This window comes from Equus przewalskii, chromosome 1 (assembly GCF_037783145.1).
Source record: "Equus przewalskii isolate Varuska chromosome 1, EquPr2, whole genome shotgun sequence".
Classification (NCBI taxonomy): domain Eukaryota; kingdom Metazoa; phylum Chordata; class Mammalia; order Perissodactyla; family Equidae; genus Equus; species Equus przewalskii.
The window spans coordinates 145,838,366-145,861,956 of record NC_091831.1 but is presented as its reverse complement, the minus strand read 5'-3'; the positions used below and the strand labels follow the sequence as shown (position 1 = coordinate 145,861,956).

General features: G+C 36.8%; 1 protein-coding gene across 5 annotated transcripts in view; it reads right to left on the bottom strand.

Annotated features, from left to right (window-relative positions):
* The window catches only part of TP53BP1 (tumor protein p53 binding protein 1), a 91,595-nt gene that overhangs the window by 25,177 nt on the left and 42,827 nt on the right, over nucleotides 1-23,591 (bottom strand). For 3 of the 5 annotated variants that reach the window (XM_008528509.2, XM_008528513.2, XM_070582150.1), the window contains exons 13-18: nucleotides 19,283-20,609; nucleotides 12,866-12,985; nucleotides 11,902-12,105; nucleotides 8,674-8,731; nucleotides 6,335-6,427; nucleotides 1,935-2,418 (exon numbers count right to left, since the gene is read on the bottom strand). In XM_008528509.2, coding sequence (XP_008526731.1) covers nucleotides 1,935-2,418; nucleotides 6,335-6,427; nucleotides 8,674-8,731; nucleotides 11,902-12,105; nucleotides 12,866-12,985; nucleotides 19,283-20,609 — 2,286 coding nt within the window. The remainder of the gene's footprint in view (nucleotides 1-1,934; nucleotides 2,419-6,334; nucleotides 6,428-8,673; nucleotides 8,732-11,901; nucleotides 12,106-12,865; nucleotides 12,986-19,282; nucleotides 20,610-23,591) is intronic. The other 2 variants (XM_008528510.2, XM_070582148.1) reach the window with 1 other exon arrangement.

The window sequence follows — 23,591 nt, the reverse complement described above, 5'->3', positions numbered from 1 at the left end:
CTATAATTTTTTTGTGGTAAAATACAGATAACATAAAATTTACCATTTTAACCATTTTTTAAGTATAGTCTGTGGCATTAAGCACATTCACATTACTGTGCAAACATTACCATCTCTCCACCTCTAGAACTTTCTCATCTTTCCCACTGAAACTCTGTACCCATTCACCATTTATATTTTTCTAGCACCTTTCTTTTCTTAGCAAAAACAACTAGCTCTTAAACGTGTTATTTCACTCTGTATGGCAGAGTCATGGTATAGTATCAGTAGCAGTTGTGGTAGTGACAACAGAAGTAGTGGTATTTAAAATAGTAATAATCAATAGATAGTAGCGGCAGCCTTTTGAGCATTTACCATGTGCCAGGCCCATTGCTAAGGGCTTTGCGTGCCTTATCTCATTTAATCCTCACAATATCCAGATGAAGTGGTCTAACTCTAAACCTGAGCCTTAAGCACTCTAACTCATCGGCTCCCATCATCATGATGAGACAAGAACAGGGATTTACTTCTCTATTTTACAGAGGGAGAAAATCAGGAAGGAAAGGAAAATATAATCTAGTGGCTCCCACATGATTACTGTCTTTAATATCAAGTTTAAATCTTTTTATAAAGGCAGAGAAACCAAATTATTATGTGGCAGAATCTAAACACTTTATATTAAGGGTGAAAATAAACAGACACAAAATAGGGTCAGATATGCTATAGCCCCTATATCTAAAAGACTATGATATTTTGAATCTGTACAAACTGATAAAGTTTTAGGTCTCAGAGACTGTGTTACTATAAAGGCTAACATAAAAAAAATTTTTAGAGTTCCTCGAGAGGAATGGATAAATAGAAGAAGACTACACAGGCTGTGATTAAAAAATAAAAAAGCAACACAGCATAATGAAAGAATACCGATTCTGAAGTCAGATATGCTGAGTTCAAATTCCAGTTCTGCCACCTACTGATGGCAAACTCTTGGGCAAGTTACTTAACCTCTCTTCAGCTTGGTTTCTTTACCTGTGAAATGGGAATAACAATACCAACCTCATGGGTTGTCTTGAGCAAAATGCTGATATATTGTAGGTGTTCAATAAATAGGAACCATATTATTTTATAAAACAACTTGGACGGTTAGGATGAGAGGTGCATCCCTAGTGAAGCTTTCCTAGGTAGATCCAAGTAAAGATGATCTACCAGGGCAACTGAAAAGGCAATTTAACTACTGTTAGTAACTTCCAAATTTTCCCTGCCATGAAACCCACTGCCACCTGACGAAATTTTGAACTTCCTCTTATTTGTTAACAGGTACCTTTCAACCACCACTTCTTACCTACTAGGTACTTCCCTACTGTATTCCCAAGAACCTGTTCTTCCTCCAGCCTCACTTTCATCAGCCCCAATCCTTTCCCTTCCATTCTGTCTAGTTTTAGCCTCTTCCTGCAGTCCCTAGCCATCTGGGGACTTTTCCCCATCTTTATTCCTGTTACTGTTCTTTGTTTCCAATACTGTGATACACTATCCTTCCTGCTCCTTCTACTCCTTCCTCCTCCACTTTCTACTCTCAGTTCCTGGGAACCATCATGAAATAGACTTGAGGGAGAAGAAATTAGCTCTGATGGTTATAAAGGAGGATGAAAAATGACGGCAGAAGGAAAAGATTGAACACAGAAGAATATTGTAGGACATAGACTATATTCCTGGCTGTCTTTTCCAGTGAAGATCTACTTGACAAACTCTAGCACTATTCCATTTTCCCTAAAAGACTTTCTATTGGCTATAGCTACCTATAATTTTCACTACCCTACCTCTATCCTGGATAAATTGTTTTCATCTTTTAGCCACTGGTCTGTACAAAACTGTTTAGGCAGAAGTACCACAACTTAAATTCTCTAGGAATCCAGAAAACTGAAAAGAGGGCCCCTGAGGTACCCTATACATTCTCTCACCTGGCTATGGAGCGACTCTGTATCATCCCCAGGAGCACTGACTGGTTTCTCACTACTCCCCTTCTCAGTCTGAACTGTGGCATCTTGTTTTCCAGAGTTCTGGTCCATTGTACTGGTCCCCTGTTCACACACATTCTTTACAGTCTGGGTTGCTGCTGAAACAGTTTCTGGGACCCATAGGGAACAGTCTATGGTCTGAATTCCTATGTTATTTTGTCTGGGCCTTTCAATCAAGGGCTTATTAGGTTTTTCCTGATTGGTATTCTGGCCTTCTTTCTGGTCTTCTAGCACATCTGTCTCCATTGCTTCCCCTTGAGGACTGGATGGCCCCTGTGTGGCCATCTGCTGGGAGGAAGGAGAACCAAGATCTTTGACAGGACTACTGGGCTTCACAGGCTGTTGACTCTGCCTGGTCCTTTGGTCACCTTCCAATTTTTCCTTCTCCTCTTCACCTTGAGTACTTGGAAAATGGTGCAAGTTCCCCCTGAAAATCAACCATATAAAGAAACTATGTCAAATAAGCAAGAGTGTGTGTGTGTGTGTGTGTGTGTGTGTGTGTGTGTGTGTGTGTACTGGCAAGAGGGAACAATAATTTGACAATTTGAGAAATGTGGAGAAAGGAGAAAATAAGGTGACTGAGTGTATCGCCTTATAAAGTCTCTCATCATAATTTCACTCTTGTGAAAAAATAATGGTACACAGGACTATTCCACCATGATGATAAAATAGTTGTTTCCTCCCATCACTAGCTATGAACTCTGAAACTTGACACAGGAAAATAAAGTAAACAAAACAATGTAAAAGCCATTATTGAAGTCACAGACAATGAAGGCAGCTTAGGGGTTTACTTCAAAAAAGATCAATTAGGTCAAGACGTCTTATTTGGCTTTAAGAATGGTTCTAACATTCCTTAAATGACTCCCAGCATTCTAGATACTGTTCATCCCTCCCTGACCAATAATTTGAGGAGAAGAAACCCGATCTGTAAAGGATAGAGTTGTAGATGAGATTCTAGCCTTACTAGCTATACTGGTATAGCTACAACTAACCATTTCAGAATGATTTAGTTCCGCAAAGACAATTTTCAAGATACAGCCTTCATTAGTCTTCCCATTTGGCTATCAGTGATTTATTCACTGATCCCACAAGCATGTGATGAACGTCTCCTGCGAACCAGACATAATGAAGCTCTGAGGTGTCTACAGGGCTTTCTTAAATGTCCTTAACAATACACCAGAATAAAAAAGGCCTAAAAGTGAGCAGGTTACACAGAAACTTAACGTTCATGTCTTATTCATCTCTATACTTAAAACACCTAACACAAGACTTAATATAAAGTATGTGCTTAATAAATATACTTTGAATAAAAGAATTAATGTTCTCTCAATCAATTAACTACAAAAATCTACTCTCAGATTAAATAAACTAATTGCTTAAGTATCAAATTCATGTAGAAAATGTCCATAACTTTTAACTTTTTAGTAAATCACTAGTTCAATGAATCAGTGTACTACAAACAAACTAATGCATATTTAGGCTGCATTAAATGCATAATAGCTAGAAAAAAGATAAAAAGAAGCTATTCTGAACTGACCATGGTAAGACCACTTCTGGAATGTGTTTCAGTTTGGGGTGTCATATTTTACAAGGCATAAACTGAGATAAACCAAGACGATAACACCCCGGATGATAAAGGGTCTAGAAACCATGTCATATGTTGCTGTTAAGAGGCTGGCCTGAGAAAGATGGAGCAAGTCATCAGAACAGAGAAGCCGTCTCCAACTTAGGAGGAGCACTCCACCCTTAGGAGCTGAACTGACCTGGGTAAACAGAAAAAAGGAAGCAAGAAGAACTCTTTAGGGCTTGCTCTACTCTAGATCCTGAAAAAGGGAAAAGGAGAAGTTTCTGAGGTTTCTATCTTATTTTGTTTGCTCAGTTTACCAAAACAGGGGATCAAAGAGGGATTTAGAATAGAGTTCTAGCCAAGAAGGGCCTGGTATACATTTGGTTGTTATAGCTAGCGTCCTATCTGTCAGGAACCTCAAGTGAATGAGGATAAATGGTAAATGGTCCAATGAAGAAGAGGTAAGAATAAGATCACCAGGAGGCAGACGAGTAACACCTACCTCTGATGAGGTTTATAAGCGATCACATATATAGTCACATGTCACTTAATGACGGGAATACATTCTGAGAAATGTGTCATTAAGTGATTTCATCATTGTGTGAACATCACAGAGTGCACTTACACAAACCTAAATGGTACAGCCTACTACACACCTAGGCTCTATGGTACTAATCTTATGGGACCACCGTTGTATATGCAGTCTGTCATTGACTGAAATGTTATGATGTGGTGCACGACTATAAATTACTCAGCACACTGGTAGGTACACAGCAGATGCTCAATCAACATTAGTCGCACGAGACAAAGCAATTAAGGAGACACAATTCATCTTCTCTAGAACTAAATATTCACGTTTGCACCTTTAAGACACCTAACATACAAACAGCTGAGCAACAATGAAAGTGAGTCAAAGCTAGAAGGGACAGGTCTTGACTAACCATTTTAAGAATTCAATTACCATTGTCCCCCATCCTTAAATAAGCCTACATATTTTACCTCAGAAGCTGTATATTTAGAGCAGAAATTCTGAATAGCATTTCACTTCTAAAGCAAAGCTTTGTTTTATTTTGGATGTTTTTTATTCTTAATCAACAAATATTAGGTTGCTTTTTTCCCCAAAGAGTGAATAAGAACAACCCTTCTCTCTCTAAAGACCAAAGGTGTCTCACTGCAATATTAGCAATATTCAGCAGATTCTTACAAAATATCAGAATTTTGGTATTTATTTTTCTCAAGTTAGCATTGGTCAAATGAATGATACTAAAATCACAGTCATTTCCCCCCAAAGTTACATATTATACATATATATATATAGTTAAAACTATATAGTTTTAGTTGACAAGATTTGCTGACTAAGATCAACAGTAGGTAAAAAGCAAACCCTTAATTGCAACACATGCTGCAAAAAGTGTTCCCCTCTTCTACCAACTTCCCAAGTCCTTAGACATAAATGAAGCAACGGAGACATCAACTATGTAAAGATGTATACTAATGTCCCAAGAAACAATAAAGAAGGAATCTTTAGCACCAGAAAGAGCTTTCAGAAGACCAAGAGAAATCCAATAAATTGTAAGAAGGGCCACACCACTCTTTTTTCATTAGTTCCAGCTACACAATTCTACTCTGGTCACTATATGCTAAGAAATCAAATTTTAGCAAAAAAATTAATCCAAAGTGAAACAGGAAAGAATAAATCTCCACATTTAACAAACTTCTAACCATTCTGTTCTGAGTATGTAGATCTCTCTGTGAAGCAACTGGAATCAAATCCACCTGGATTCTCGGGCCCTTGATCCACCAAGGTTAAACAAAATCACCAGCATCTGGGCCCCTCTATTTGAAGATATTCTAATAAAATAGGAAGGCAATACAATGCCATCAATAAATTTAGTAATTGCTGGGCCATTACCATACCACTTTTGGAATCAAATGAAGTGTATTTCATCTAACAAGCTTCTTGATACAAGAACGGATGTAGGCTATTTCATTCCCAAGATTATAAACAAACTCACATCTAATAATCAGAACACCCAATAAAAGCACTGACATGTTTCTTCTAAATATTTCTAGCAATAAATAACACAGAAATTATGCTGCAAATAACACTATTAGAAATATACCTACTGACAAACAAAACATTATCACATTCTCTAATTCTAGAGATGAAAGATACCGCCTCATAATGAAAATTCAAGCTTATTTCCATTGCCATTACTTATTTCCCTATACTAAATATAAGAATCATATACTTCAAACAAAACACTCTTTAATTATTTAAACAGAGAAGAAATATTTTGTAACTCAAAAAATTTTTTCTGCTTCAGAGCTGTTCTAAGAGATTATGGAGTAAAGAAATTATGGGAAAATCTTAATTCCATCAAATCTGACAAACTTTAAATTTGGGATGTTGAGCATCTCAGTTTTGCCCCAGGAGAAACTAAAAGGAAATAAAAAGTCTATTAAAAGTAAACATTTCCATTACTAATAAAAAGGGAATAATATTAGAAATATAGAATATTTTCATAAATCTATGAAGACTGAATCATTTCAAATTGATAAAACTGGCAGATAAAGACAAAAATCTCCATCTATAAAATATTTAATAAAATTTCTCACGACATTTCATTTATAAATCCATCTAGGGTATGTCACAGTCCCTCAGATAAAAAAGTAAGCTCAAGTTAACAAAATAATAGCAGTATATTTTAGGCTTTGGTACCAACCATTCTGTGAATCAATATAGCCCAAAAGATGCTATGAAAATAATGCTCGCCTGATGGGTGCAGAGTGGGGATCCTGACTTCGAGCCTCATCCTCTTGCTGGGCTTCACAGACACAGCTAAATACAGACATGGTTTGCTGGGAACTAAGATAATAAATTAAAACAATATATTGTGTTAGTTTTAAATGGAAAGGTACCACTGGAGATTATCCTTTTATGCAGAGAGGGAATAAAATCCTTTCTCTGAATCCCAAACTCCAAACCACCTACATCAAAATGGAAAGTCCTCATGCTTGTTTAAAATTAGCATAATAAAAAACTCAGGGAAGATTCACAGGAAACAAGGTGGACAGAGGACTATATTCAATACAATAAGATGCAATCAGCAAAGTCTAGAATGTAGAAAACTCTATAGGACATACAACGCAGTTTACTCAACAAATAAATTGCCAGGAGGAAAGAAAGGAGTGAGGGAGCCCCTCTTTTCTTAATACATTAAAAGAGATTTAACCTAAGAGACCTATCAATAAAATGTAATGTGTGGACCTCGTTTGGATCTTAATTTAAACCAACTGTAAAAAAACATTTATGAGGCGATCAATCACAGAAATCTGAATACTGAATATTTGATGACGTTAAGGAATCATTGCCAATTTTAAAAGCATGATAATAGTATTGAGGTTAAGTTCAAAATAAAAATTCTCATCTTTTAGAGAGAGCTTTGAAATATTTACAGATAAGATAATATAACGCCGGAAGTAGCTTCAAAATAATCCAGTGGGGAGGAGAGTCCTGGAAGTTATTTATAAATGAATCAAGACTCGCCATGAGTTGGTAATTTTTACACTGGGTGATGAATACATGGTGGTTCATCATAATATTCTATTTTTGTATATGCTTGAGACCTTCGATAATGCTATGTCTGAGAGAGAAACAAGATAATCTGAACAGAGCCCAATTAAAAACACTTAAAAACAGTGGTACTGCTTCACCTAGATGCAGAGGAAGCAATGATCATTTAGAATATTCTAACACAGCTTACTTCAAATGATTTCTTATGGCGAACTCAACAGTGAAGTGAACAGTCAAAGATTTTAAAAATCTAGATTCTATATACAAAATTTACTTCACAACAATACCAATGAATTTCACCTCATTCTGTGATCCACCAATCCAACCCTCCACTCAGTTTTTCCTTATTTTTCCAGCCCTACATTCTGCCCAAAAGGATTCGGGAAGCTTCAGCAGTATATTCTGTTCTCTCTCTTAATGGACACATACAGACTAACAAGTTGTGTCTGGTATACAATTCTGTTAAAACCAACGAGATCAAGTATAAACTCCATTTTCTTCAACTTGTAAGACTATATATCATTAAACAGTCTTCAACTGAGTAAGGACTCTAAAGTACTTACCTTTCAGATTAAATATGCAAAAGCCCAGGGAACAACTAATCTAAGACATAGCTAAGCACAAATCAAAGGATTTAGACAGGGGTCAAAAACTCACAACTGAGGGTCAAATTTGGTCCACAGACATGTTTTATCTGACTCACTGAGCAGGAAATTTTACTTTAAAAATCCAGATTTCTCTTTAAAAATTTAAAGATTTGGCAACACTAAGCTTGCTTTCTTTCATAGTAACAAATGGCTCAAGTTGAACAGGAGCTATCCCCCTCCTTTTAAATCAGGCACATGTTCAGTTGGCCATTGTCCTCAACACTTCCTGCTCTTCACCTAGCCTGCTTTTCTTATTTATAATACCTGCCTAGCCTGATTTAAGAATTCCTCACCTATATTCCATCAACTGCTGCTAGTATTTTCATGTTAGATGACTCATGCCACAAACCTACAAAACAATTCTACTCTAACAGCCACCAGATGGCAAAGCTTACCACCAGAGCCTCAGGATGGGGTCATATTCATCCTCAAAGTATTACAGCATTCATGACAAAGCAAAAATCACAGCTCAACACAGTACTTAATTTGGCAGGCAGAAGAGAAAATGGCCTGAGGCTGCAGCTGAGTTGGAGATCTCTGAAGGAACAAGGTCTAAGGCTATCTCTTGTTAAACCCTCTATTTCTTCACCAATAGCAATAATAATCTCAGTCTCACCAGCAGACAAAGAAAAACGGACAGTCCCACATAAAAAGGAGAAAGGGAAACACCTTTAAATATCTAGTTCTAAGTATAGCAAAAGCTATACTTAAACTCAAAGCTATTAGACAAAGTATTAATAAGACAGCCTATGTTAGATTCAACACATCGCTAAATCTTTTATGCTGGAGTTTCATTTTATAAGTTTTTTCTTCTCTTGTTAAATCATCTCCCCCTCATTACCAGTGGCTTTGTATATTAAAATCCTCTAAATAGCAACCAGCTCTGGTTACCTGGCAACAGCCTCAGCAACAGCAGTAGATTCATTTTTTCTTTCACCAGATGCAGGCTCTGAATACAAACAAAAGCAAGGGGAGAAAGGAAAGAGAAACAGAATTCAGTTAGAATCACACCTAAAAACCTGCTCTACTAGTATCGGCAACAAATAAAAAGAAATGGGTAAGAATAAGTGAACATAAAAACATTTCTTATAACTTAACAGTATAAGTTTTTCTCACGTCCACCAATCAATTTCCTTTCAAACTAACCACAGAAGACTAATCAGTTTGTCCAGAAATACAATATAATGAATTACAAAGCAGTAATATTTGAAAATGGAATTCTCCTGAATCTCAATTCATCTCTTCTCATACAAGAAGTAAAAAAAATTATGTATTAAGAAAATATAAAATAAAAAGCAAAAAATTTTTAAAAATTATAAAAATTGAAAAACAAATTTAAAATTAAAAAAAGAAAAAACTTTAATAAATTATGTAGGAAAATGTCTTAGGTTGATGCACAAATAAATAGTATACAGTTTTAAGAGAAATCACACATAGAAGGCACTCAAGTTCTTCTCAAAGTGATCTTGGGACAGATATTTGAAAAATAAAACACATTTTCAAGAAAGAATCTATAGCAAAGAATTAATAAGGATGATACTGAAAAGAATCCCATATTCTCTAAGCAATGTCCCTAAGGCTAAGGGATAAAACTTTATTCATTTACAATTTATTCCAGCCTTATAGAAAATAAATATTTTTAAACATTTCTAAAATATTCATGACCCAACATAATCTCAAGAGTCCATCAAGGAGGCAGCTGAAGTTTAGTGGTTAGAGCCCTGGCTCTGAAACAGAAACCTGGCTCAGGCCCTAGCTCCAGCACTTAGCAGTCCAACCAGGGAGTAAACTCCTTCACCTTCTGAGTCAGTTTCCTCATCTGTAAGACAGAGAGAAAACAGGACCAACCTAATAGGTTTGTTGTGACGATGAAATGAGTGAAACTGTGAGTACGGTGTCTGACATCGTGCTCCTAGTATCAGGAAAGGTAATAATATTTACTGATATGATCATCCTTAACATTTAGCTCCATTTAAGCAACTGTAATTTCAAATCTAAGGATTCAAGGCTACCATATATTCTCTTGATAAGCCCTACCTGATTTCAGAGAAAATTATAATAAGGATGGAAACATATAACACTTTTAATTTCTACTGAGATTCTGAGATTCAAATCAATAAGCACTAAGATAAAAATACCACTGTAATTTGGAACTGGACTTCTGCTTCTTGGAACTACTTTGAATTCAGGCCACTCCATTTACTAGCTGTGACTCTAAGGAAGGTGCTCAACCTTCCTGTGCCTCAGTTTCCTCATTTGTAAAATGAGGATAATAATAGGATCTACTTATAGGTTTGTTATGAGATTTAATGCCTGTACATGTAAAATACCTGGCATATAGTAAGAACTCAAAATATATTAGCTAAAATTTCTCTTTGGTCTCAGACAATGAGAAGTCCCTCTTATTCAAGTCCATCCACTCTATCTGTGGTCTTTGAAAGCTTCCCCTCTGAACTCCCTCAGGGCCCTGATCCATCAACTGTTTCCCCTATTCCCTCATTTTTAACCCATCTCTATTCTGGAGATTTCCTTTCAGTCTATAATCCTGCTTAAGTCTCTCGCAGCCTAAAAATAAAAAAAATCTCCAATCCTGCATTTCCCTCTAACTTGCCATATTTCTTATTCCTTTTTCACATAAACTTCTCAAAAGTAGAATACACTTGGCTGCCTCTTCTCCTTTCCACTACTCATCAATTACTTCAGCATAGCTCCCACCAAACTACTATACTGAATTAGTTCTTTCTGGAGTCACCAAATGGATCTTAATTGCCAAATCCAATGTACCTTTCCAGACATCTTACTAGACCTAACTCCTGCATCTGACATCATCTTATTGTAACTCTCCTCCCAAAAGACTCCCATGGCTTCATAGTCTCTTAGTCCTCTTCTCTGAATGTTCCTTTACAACCTCTTTTCTAAGACTTCCTCTTCTAACTCCTTTACACAGCATTTATAACTACCTAGTATGGAAACATTATAAGCTTTGGAGTCAGAAAGATCTGATTCAAACTCCAGCTCTATCTCTTACCAATTATTATGACCTTGCATATAACTTAAAAACTTCTCTTAGTCTCAGTTTTCTCATCAATAAAATAGAAATAAGGATATCTACTTTGGAGCACTATCATGAAAACTAAATGTAGATGTAGAATCACTCTGTATTTTTTTCCTTCCTCTTACTTCTATATTTAACTGGTCTCAAGGTTCTCTCTATTCTACTATTCACCTCTCAAATTCATCTCCTCATCTCCATCCCCACTCCTAATGACCCTACTTCCTGGTTAAAGATTGAGTTTGCCAGGCAGGAGAACAGGAAATGGGCAAGGCAAGGAAAGGAATGATGGACAAAAGCAGAAAGTTTTGAAACACTCAGCTGATCCTTTTACAAAACAAATCTGATCATACTACTCCCTTGCCTAAAATTCTTCAGCTTCTCAGCAGGACGTAAGGCCTTTCAAATTCTGGTCCTAGGGCCTGCCCGGTGGCGCACTGCTTAAGTGCGCACGTTCTGCTTCGGCGGCCCAGGGTTTGCCGGTTTGGATCCCGGGTGCAGACATGGCACCGTGTGGCAAGCCGTGCTGTGGTAGGCGTCCCACATATAAAGTAGAGGAAGATGGGCATGGATGTTAGATCAGGGCCAGTCCTCCTCAGAAAAAAGAGGAGGATTGGCAGATGTTAGCTTAGGGCTAATCTTCTTCGGGGGGAAAAAAAAAATCTGGTCCCTACTTTGCAGCCACTCCCTTGTACCTTCTCTACATTCTAGAGATATCAAATAACTTGCAATTAATGTAGGAAATAGTGAACATAAACCTACAATGTGAATCCACAATCCTAAATTTTCTACCCTCTTCTAAACTATTTCTGAATATGGAAACCAATTACTTTATATAGACACAGGCTTAATACAGATACAAGCAGCACCAGAGAGATTATAAAATGGAGCATCTTCAGTAACATGACAGTGACTGGCCGAAAACAAAGAATTCATTCTAGGAGAATAAAACTTTATAAATACATTTATAAAAGTATCAACCACCATAACTAGAAGAAGGATAATTAATACTTCCCAGATGATCTGGAACTACTAATTACCCAAGATTAACATAAAATAAAACTTACTTTCCAGACTAAACTGCAAAGACTCTTCACTCGCCTCAGTCTCAGGACTGACCAGTTTCATTCTTAGACACAATTTATCATCCATTTCTGGGGCAGCCCCAGAATCTCCTTTTTCATTCCCAAGTATGGGATCATTGGTCTCCATCATGCTTTCAGACATGACATCACTGGTTGCCGTGGTGCTTTCTGGATAGTTGCTAATACCTGAAAGAAGGAAGGTAGGAGGAAGAAAGAAAGAACACTAAAATACAAAGATGAAAAACAACAATTCTAGGTCATCAATTTGCCTGTTTGACTCCACAGCTCTGCAGGATTGAAGGGGGTTCCTAGGATAAATCCTGTCACAAGTATCAACAACTACGCACTAGTATTGACACCTGGTCTTAAGAGGAGCAACAGGATTCAGTTCCACTTCTGCATCTGGACAAAGGATGCTGCATGAGCCCTCAGCCAACCCACATCTGCCAGCATCAGGCATAGGTAGCAGGAGACTCCAGACGGCATGACTGTTACCTCCCAGCACTGACTAGAGAAAACAAATAGGTTAATGTAGAACACTACTGGCTGCTTCAGGGAAGGAGGACTAAGTTTTCTTGGCCTGTCAAGCAGCAGACTGATTAGCCAGGGTCCTGAATAAATAGTACTTCTACCCTACCTGCTGTCCCTTCCTTATAAAACAGTTCTACATCATTGCTTAGCACTCAGATTTCATTGCCCTGCAAGTAACAGAACAAAATCCTTATAGTTTCTTTCTTCCTTCCTTCCACCCTTTCTTTCTTCTCATCACAATTCAACGTCTCCTGGGAGTAAACTCCTGGAATCAGACACTATAGACTTATTCCTCCTAAGATAAAAATCAACCTTATCAGGCAGGCCCAACTCCTCAGATCTAAAAGAATTACTTGCATAAAGAATGGTATCTCAGAAATTCTGCTTTAAATATCATTACATTTTAGTCACTCACCAATAGGAGTACTGTGTCTTTTGGGCTCCAGTTTTAGATGCCCAATAAGAGGTGGAGTTGCACCAGTCAATGGTGGGATAATATCACCTTCTTTAGGCAAAGTGAAATGAAATGGAGTTTCTGGAGGCGGGGAAGAAAAAGATAAACATAAAGGAAACTAAAACAGAAGTATAAAAAAAGCAAAAGTGAGAAGTACAAGAAATATTTTAATTATTCTTTTCCTGTGCTCCCAAATTCTGCCTCATTCCCAACCCCTCACCAGACTCCCAACCAATTTCCTACTATTTTCTCTGCTCTGTTTACAGCCATCAACAACAGGACTGACACAAAGTAGATAACCAGAGGACAGGCAAATAGATGAAGCCCAAAGTTTGGAAGCCCTGACGAACATGAGAGCAAAAAGAACACAGAAACATCTGAGCCCCAAGACAGCAAATCTGGAGATACTCAGTGACACAAATTTGGATAGTTTCAAGACCAGACATTTTAATTTTGTGCAATGTTAACTCACGGAGTTCATTTTTAAGCTTCAGCAATCTGTAGCATTCTCTAGATTAAAGTCTGATGTTAATACTTAAAATTTACTATCTACTCAGAGGTGACAAAGAGTTTCATGGGCCAAAGGACTTCAAAATGCTCACTGGTTATAACATGGAAATCTACAGGCTTCATGGTTCAGCAGGACTGACAGGCATTCACGCTAGGCCACTCTAGTAGTAATGTTCACATCTACATCTCTGCACAATGGTAAATCTCACATATATGAGCATCCTCAATGTACACATTTTGGTTAGTCATTATTAAATTAATATAAACATAAATAATTAATATAAACATGAACATAAACATAAAACTTTACTTTTTAACTAAGCCTCAGTTCTAAATTTTTCCTAATCAGAATTAGCAAATTGCCAAAATCACATTTCCTAATTGTTTATCTCTTTTAATAAAACGACTAAGTTTGGGAGAAAAAAGAATTGTGCTAGACTGTTCCTCTTAAACTGAACATGAAAATTTGTACTGACGCTCCTAAGACAGCTCAAAATAGCTAAAATCTGGCATACCCAGTCACTACTCCTTGTTAAAATAATTTGTCTAATTTGTTTTCCAAAACCACTAAGTAATTCTCCAATTCTCAGCAGACACTGACTGGGTGTCCTACAAATTTAACTCGACCCGGACACTATCTACCTGGAGATAGTATCAGATCTCACAAGTTAAAAGGTTCAATCTCATAAGACTGCGCCCACTTCAGTTGCGACCAGTGCTTCTGACCAATTGGCTATACATCAGAGGTTCCCATGACCCCCCTCCTCAGGGTTCGATTAATCTGTGAGAGCCACTCACAGTACTCAGAGAAACATTTACTTACGTCTACCAGTTTACTATAAAGGACACAGACGAACAGCCAGATGAAGAGGTACACATGGTGAAGTCCAGAAGGGAGCCTCTGTCCCGTGGAATTGGAATGATATACCCTGCTGGCTCACTTATCAACTAAAAAGCTTATCAAACCTTGTTGGAGTTTTTATAGAGCTTTAATCTCCAGCCCCTCCCCTTCCAGGAAATCAGTGGGTGGGTCTGAAAGTTCCAACTCTCTAATCACTTGATCTTTCTGGTGCACAGCCCCATCCTGAGGCTATGTAGCGATCCCACCCTAAATCACCTAATTAGCATAAACCCAGATGTAATTGAAAGGGCTCGTTATGAATAACAAAACATATTCCTATCACTTGGGAAATCACTACGGTTTTAGTTCTGTGCCAGGAACCAGATGAAGACCAAATAGTTCTTATTATACCACATTCTTTCTCCTTCATCTTTTTCCATTCTACTTCTATCCTTTGTTATCTTTAATATCAAGCATCAAAAAAAGTATCTTATACTTTTTTCTTCAAAGTCATGAAACAACAACAAAAACTATCTCTTACATCTACATGTAAGAGGAAATGAATTAGTAACCTGAAGGGATGAAAAGAGAAAATAAAATGGACTTTAGAAATAAAGGATGAAAAGTAGATGTGCTCAGCTAAAAGTATATGTGAATAGTGTAGTAGAGAATCTCAACACCACGTCTAAATGAGAAAGAATTCCACCTTAGTTACAGAAAAGGACAAATGGTAGATAAGCATTCATTCTGGCAGCTCCTTAAAAAGCAAGTCCTTTAGGTTGATAAAGAAGAACTTAGAAGAGATACAGAAACTAAAAATCAAAAAGCTTCACAAAGCATCATATATTCCAAAGACATATTCTACAGAATTTTCATTCCTAGAATAATCACTTGCACTGCACTGCTCTCTTGATGGGAACCATCCCTGGTATTAAGATTGACCATGCAGACTTCTGAAAATCTGTATCAAATCTTTAAGGACACCCTTCTATGTGACAAACCATAATATGCAAATCTAACATGCATTAATTACTGAAAATTATTTCCTTGTAACCGAGTTTACTTTGCATAGTACTAGACAAAACTTAGGAAAGGTTATTTTAGCACCACTGATCCCACGGCAACACTACAACCTAATGGAAAATTGAGTCTGTTACAGGCAGCGCTGCCACTACTCTTATCTGGTCTTCAATGCCTCATTTCTGGATTAATGCAACAAACCTATCAATTACTTTCTCTGCCTGAAGTCTCCCTCTTTCCCAAACTCCCAATCCTTTCTGCACAGTGCAACCAAAGCAACCTTCCCATAAAACACAACTTTGAACACGTTAGCTCCTGGTCAAAAACTTCAAGGTTTCCACTAGAAGATAAATTCCTAACTCTTTAGTCAGCATTCAATTGACTAGTAACAGCCTGCATTTCTAGTCTTTAATTATTTATGTTCATAAAGCCCCTATTCAATATCCTCTAAATGCTTTCTCAGTTCTCTGCTTTTGTTCAATGATCTGAAAGACACCACCAACGAAGTCAAATTATCACCAAATCCTGCAAAATAATATTTTATCCTTTTAAATTTACTGAAATTTTCCACATATTCAATTCTTTCTCTAACATTTAGCACACTACACTATTTAAATTACCAAGTCCCTTCTTGCTTTCCAGAATTATCATGGGCTATCCTACTATATGCCAGTATACCAACCCATGAAGAAAGATATGAATGAATAAAAGGAAACTTAATACCCATTGTCAAACCATCTGAATAGGGAGTTTGTCCTTATTACTAAGGACTTCAGAAAATTCATTAGTCCAAAGCAATATTTAAAACCCTTAATGTCAGGAAGATCTCTTTTATTCAAACTTTCTGTTACAATGCAAGCCCATTTTTTCTACTTTTGGTCCCAAGAGAAGAAAGCTCACTTCTTAACAACTGATTAAAGGCTATCTAATTAAAAATATAAGGATTCCTATCCTAGGTGACACCATGCATAAACAGTCTACTCTAAGAGTCTGCCTCTGACATGAACAGCCTGCTAGAATGATATTTCATAAACAAGCCAACAAAGGTTACAGCTAGAGCACAAAACATATCTAGCTTCCCTGATCATTATTAACCTATTATAAACTATTATTTGTGGATTTAATTAAAGATTTATTAAATGTTATGATTTTTCACATCATCAACCCATCATAAATTTATTCTATACTTGAATAAGGTTGGGCTTCCAAGGACCATCTTTCTAAATCTGAAGATGTCTGAAGAGGTGTCCAAACTATTAACAGTGACAAGTTATCTATAAATGGAGACATTTAGAGTCATTCTCTTTTTCTCCCCCGACACTCTCTCTCCTCCCACTCCTTGTCCCCTCTTTCCTTATTATTTGAACATTTTTCACAAGTAAGCATATCTTTTTTTAATCAATAAAGTTATTAACAAAAAACAGAACAAAAGTTCCCTTTTAATTTTAGCATGCAGAAATCTAAAGAACACACCATTTACTCAAGCAATGTATACCTTTCATTCTGTCTTTCCAGATTTAAGAATCATTAACTTTTTAGGTTACTCTCATTTAAATTAGTCTCTCTTAAGGTTTAGGAACTAAACAACCATATTTTGAAGTACAGAACAATTTTTTCTGTTCTAGCAATACTCTTTTGAACGATTTATTTTACTTTAGACGAATTCTCTAACAGTCCAGCCACTGTCTTCACGGCTTTTAATTGTTTGCTCAAGAACAGAAATCTTGAAGTAAGCAGAAAATAACTTACTAGTATTTTCAATAATCTAGATAAATATTAGTAAAATACATTTTACTATGGTAGTGTCTGCTATAAACAAGAGCTGGCTCTGTCAATTAATAGTGTAAAGAAGAATTCATGGAGAATACCATTAACATAACAGAACTAATATCCCAATGCTTTAGGAGCTCCTTTTGCATACAACTGCTAAGATAATTAAAAAGTACTCCTAAGTAACCATATTAAAACAATCTACAGGCCCTGATGCTTTCTTAGCCTAGGTCAGTAACAGTATTTAGATGTAACAAAATTATAAAAATATTCAGTAATACAGAATATAAGGTCATTCAGGTCTTTACCATAACTCATCAGAATCAGAGAAACTATATTATACAGTTTTACAGGAGGAAAAAGCATAGACTTGATAATCAGGTCACCTAGGTTCTAGTCTCACTTCAATCATTAACTAGCCACATGACTTTAAGAAGAGACTGAACCCAATAACCCCTAACCTCCTTTTCAGCTCTAACATTTCTTGTTCTGAAGAGGAAAAAAAAAATTCCTGAGTATAAAACCTAATGAATAGGGGTAATTTTGAGAGTAAAGAAAAGTACTACTAATAACCATGCCTAGACCAGAGGTATAAACTGGGACTGTTCAAGAGCACCAAAGGTATGATCACCCATACTAATTGCTATGATGTTGCCCAAATACTGTTTCTCATTTCCACATCCCTAGAAGCTAGTTTTCTTAAGTTTCTATTTTCTTATTTTTTTATTTTTGGAGTTAGTTTTATTTTGTTTTTAAATTATACTAACTCTGGGCATTTAGAAAATTAGAATTCTTTACAGTTAATGTCATACATAATACTCTACAAATACTTCAGAAAGTAACCCACATTCTCATTCTGGACTTCATAAAATAAAGAACACAAACTAATATCTTTTCCAGTTTAAGGGTTAACATATATATATATATATGCTGAGCCAAATTTAGAAGCTTTATTTAATGCCCATAAAGAGGAAACAACCAATAATGGCATACTCATTAACAGAGTTCTGAATATGATTTTACTGTGCAGGGTAACCAAAAAAGATCCTTGTACTTCAAGGCAACTGTCAAAATATAAAAATATGAGGGCTGGCCCCGTGCTCAAGTGGTTAAGTTGGCATGCTCCGCTTTGGCAGCTGGGGGTTTGCTGGTTTAGATCCTGGGTGCGGACCTACATGCTGCTCATCTAGCTATGCTGCAGCAGCATCCCACATAGAAGAACTGGAATGACCTACAACTAGGATATACAACTATCTACCAGTGCTTTGGGGAGGAAAAAAAAACAGAGGAAGATTGGCAAGAGATGTTAGCTCAGAGCTAATCTTTCTCACCAAAAAAATAAACAAATAAAAATATGGAGCAAGGTTGGGACCTAAGTAGAAAATACCAGATTTGTACAATTTCTAAATACTTGTAAAATCATGTTGATTACTCCTGAGTTATAAAGCTGATAAACCTCAAATGATCTCTGATTCCACAAATAATTATAGCTACAAAAGAAATTCAACTCAAATTTTTAAATTTCCCAACTACTACTGGCTGTTCATAAACATAAATCCAAGTTAAATTTCCTTGGATTGGCCCTGACAAATAAAAATGGCAAGCAATAGGATATATTGGCGTATATGAGGAAGCCATTTGGTATAAACCTAATTCGGCCTGACTTTTTTTTTTCCTCCAAAAGGGCCTGACTGGCTATTGAGCACGCATTGTATATCTGCTTAGACATTTCCTATGGCCAGAACAAAGGCCCTTGAGATAAAGATGCAACTTCCCCCCGACATTAGCATTTTTCCTTAGGCTAGGAACTGATTGCTGCACTAACCTCCCAGCTCACCTGTGACCACCCAGCTGGAGACAAGAGACTGCCACCCTGCTGTGTTCACTGAGACAGAAGACCTACCTGCTATTTCCATCAATTGCTGTGCCGACAGAGTAGTCTCACGACTATTGTAAAAGGGACATTCCAATCATATGTGAAACATCCTCTTTGAGGGTATATAACGACCCTGTATACCCCCCACCTCTTTGGAGTGCTCTGTTCCTTTGTGGGAAGACTCTCCCGGGTTATAATCCTCAGATTTAAGCTCAGAATAAACTCACCCAAATTTTCACTTACAGATTGGATATGGATTATTTTCGTCGACAGCCCTGACATAAGCCTGCAGTTCTGTCCTACCTTTCATTCCAAATTATAATTTGGTTGGAGACACAGAACAATTTACAATCATACTCACCACTAGAGCTTTCACAGAAGCTTTGTGAGGCATGGGCAGAGGCCTTCTCCAGCTGCTGGGCCTCTATACCTGAGCCTATCTCCTTTGCATTAGCCATTTTTGAGTCTTCTGTTAATGAGTTATCTGTTTTCTCTTGAGGTTGGGTCTGCTGAATCTCCTGGTCAGGTCTCCGAGCATCATCTTCTCTCACTAAAGTCAAGGGAGGCTGTGGAGAGTTTGCCTCTACACGTTCCTTTCCTGTAGTCACTGATTTCAGATCTCTTTCATATTCTGCACTCTTTTCTTCCTGGATTTCTGCTCTATTCTCAGCAGATGGCTCTATTTCTGGAGCATCATCCTCCCACGACTGGGAATCTGAGCATTTCTCCAGTCCCTCTAAAGGTTCAGAAGAAACATCAACTCTGGGAGACGGTTCCTTCACATCTACAATGACAACACTTGAGTCCTCTGAAGTAGCTTCTTCCCATGCTTCCTGATCCTTATGTTCCAATTCTTGGTCAAGTGCTGGAAGCTTCTGGGGGGAATCAATACTAATCACACTGGTTTCAATTTCCATAGCTTCCTGACATTCTTCTTTTGGGCTTTCCTTTGGAAGACACAACCCATGGGACTGAGTTTCAGTCAGAGAAAGGTGCAATCGGACATTCTCCATATTTTCTTCTTTAGGCTCCTCTCCTTGACTTTCACAAGGAGTCTCAGGGATTTCTTCCACCTCAGACCCTGAAGACCCCTCCTCTGGATGATGTTCTTTAATTTCCATAGCTTCCTCTTGATCTAACACACTAGATAGTGCCTCAGATCGAGTAGCTGGAGAAGGAACTGCCTGACTCCCTGAGTCACAAGTGAGATCAATACAAACATCTTCTGCTACAGTCTCTTCTCTGCCTTTGCAACCAGTAGCTACAATACTAACGTCGTCTCTGGTTTCTGTGTCATTCCCTTTTGTTTTATCATCATTCTGATTCAGCTCTACCTGCCCATCTTGTGCTAGATTCATCAGGATACTATCATTTTCAGCAGGCACAAGTTTAGAATTGAGAACTGGAGACATAGGTTCAGTATCCTCAATCTGCGTATTTTCTCCATCTTCATCGATCCTATGAGAACTCAAGCTCTCCATCTTTGGGGACTGACTACACTCACTCGTAGAAAGCATCAACTTACAAGAATCCCCTGTCAAAGATAGCCCAAAATCCTCAGTGGAATTCTTTGGTTCAATCTCTGAAGTTTTAGAACACTCAACAGTCAAAGATGAACTATGAAAATCTCCACCTTTCTTCCCATCATTTGATCGTTCTTCCAAACTTGGAGATGGAATGAAAATGTCCTAAGGAAGAACAAAAAAAAGGCAAATCATCATTTGTTCATAATATTTATTTTATATAATTCTTGAATTCATCTAAAATTTCTAAATCAATTATTCAAGAATCAAAGAACTCTAGGGCCGTAATCTCAGAAATACAAAACTCATAACCACCAGCCTTTTCAACGCAAGTCACTCTATTTAGTGCTTTTCTTGTGAATCACTGATATATAATAAGCATAATCCAAACCAAAAAGTGAAAGTATTAACTTACCCTTTTAAGGGTAGGAAGACACTTAAATTTAACCATACATCACCAAACTACTAAAATCATGTCATATATATGAGGGCTCTCAATTACATGGGAATCATTTGAACATATGCTTACACAGCCCACTTCAGTTCTCACAAAGTGGAAATATATATCTTACTTCTCACTATTTCAAAATATGCTAGCATTCATAAAGTAGATGATAAAATCCAAAGCTTACAACATCATTAGTCAACAGATACCACTACATACCAACAAGGATGGCTAAAGTTAAAAAGATGACATCCTGTTGGTGAGGATGTGGAACAACTGCAATTCTCAGACATTGCTGGTAGGGACGCAAAACATACAGTCACTTTGGAAAACAGTATGGCAGTATCTTATAAAGTTAAACATACATTACCATATGACCCAGAAATTCTACTTGTAGGTTATTTACCCAAGAGAAATAAAATCACATGTCTATACAAAGATGTGTATGCAAACATTCAGAGCATATTATTCATAATAGCCAAAAACTGGACGCAACCCAAATGTTTGTCAACTGGGGAACAGATAAACAAATTGTGGATATTCATATTATCGAATACTATTCAACAATAAACAGGAATAAAATATTAACATATATAACAATATGAATGAATCTCAAAAATATGCTAAGCTAAAGAACTCAAACACAAAAGACCACACACATTTTATGATTCCAATTATATAAAATTCTCAAAAACACAAAACTATAGTGACAGAAAGCAGATAAATGGTTGCCTGAGGTAGAAGAGGAGATCAGGGGGTGAGGAGGATGAATCAAGTGCAAAGGATTATAAAGAAATTTTTCAGGTGAGGACACTGTTTTATACTTTGCTGATGGTGGGTTATTATACATTTGTATACAACTACCAAAATTCATCTAACTATACACTTAAAATCGCATTTTTATTTTATGAAAATAATACCTTAATTTAAAAAAGAAAGAACCCAAAGCTTAGATACGTTTTTATGTGACAATTTATACGAGTGTGTTATTTTTCATAATACAAATGCCATAAAAGTCTAGATAAGGGGTAAGGCTACTATTTTTAAGGGAATGAGGAATCAAAAGAGGTTACCAAACATTTTGTATATTCCATAACTTCTGGTATTTCAATGTCTGGTGTTATTGTTTACCCTTTCAGATTATAAAAATAGTCCTAAATTTGAGCCTGCTCATATACTCTCAGGCATGACTAAGTATAAATTGGTTCAACACTTCTAAATGGCAATTTGGCAATAAACCACCACCACCTTGAAACTTTATATATCCCTTAGCCCAAAATTCTATTTCTGGGAAATTGTTTGATGGAAATACACTGAGATTTAGCTACAATACTGTTCAACACTAAATTACTATTTAGAATAGGAAACAATATGAAATATCTTAAATGTCTAGTGGTAGGAGATTCATATAAAAATTATGGTACATCCACATGATGGAATACTTTGTCTCTACATAAAATTGTAGATAAATATTAAAAGATACAGAAAAACATTCAGGCTATGCATTAAATAGAAAAAGGTTCTATAGAACCTTATAGAAAAAAAGTATGTGAATATATATTTTATTGTAGTCTTTTTATACATTTTTACATAATTTTCATGTATTTTTTAAGTTAATAAACATATACCATAAAAAATAGTAGTTATCTCTAGGACAGGATAACTGATGAGCTTATTTCCATTTATCTGCATATTATACATCCTCTACAAGAAATATGTATTTTTTCTTGCTGCAAAAAAATAAGTCATTTTACAAAAACTCATATATAAGACCTGGCTAATAGAACTATAAATAGCTTTTTTTTAAAAGTGAAACTCACATAACATAAAATTAACCACTTTAAAGTGAACATTTACAATCCTGTACACCCACCACCTCTCTCTAGTTCTAAAACATTTTCATCACTCTGAAAGGAAACCTCATCTCCACTAAGCAGTTGCCCCCCATTATGAATACCTTTTAAGCATTATCAAAGTAAGTACTGATGTGATTTTTTTTTACAGAATTTTTTTCAATATATGCACAATTTCAGTCAGTCAGAAGAAAATTTCAGGGGCTAACCAGCCTATCAACAAGCGATATTTCTAAAGACTTCCTGGATCCAGCCAGTGTCTGGACCCTAATAATCCACAGTGTTGAGGCTCCCGAGAGGCTTAGTCAGAATAACCAAGCTAAGTAAACAGAAGTCCCTCAGGGCTTTGGATAAAGACTGATGGAGAACTGTCAGGACTGTACTCAATATGACTCAACCTTTAAGTCTGGCTTCAGTATAGACCTAAATCCAGTATCCAATCGGTCAAAAACTGGTCTCACATATACAAGAGCCATTCATACAATCATCTATAATTTGATTTGTCATCCCCAAAATTAATATGTATATCAAGAATGAGAAAAGCGTTAAATATCAAACTATGTTCTACTAATCCTTTCCCTCACATCTTGCAAAGAGGCTCTGCAGGGGCCGGTCCCGTGGCCGAGGGGTTAAGTTCATGCACTCTGCTTAAGCGGCCTAGGGTTTCACTGGTTCGGATCCTGGGCATGGACATGGCACCACTCATCAGGTCACACTGAGGCGGCGTCCCACATGCCACAACTAGAAGGACCCACAACTAAAAAAATACACAACTATGTACCGGGGGGATTTGGGGAGAAAAAGCAGGGAAAAAAAAAAAAAGAAGATTGGCAACAGTTGTTAGCTCAG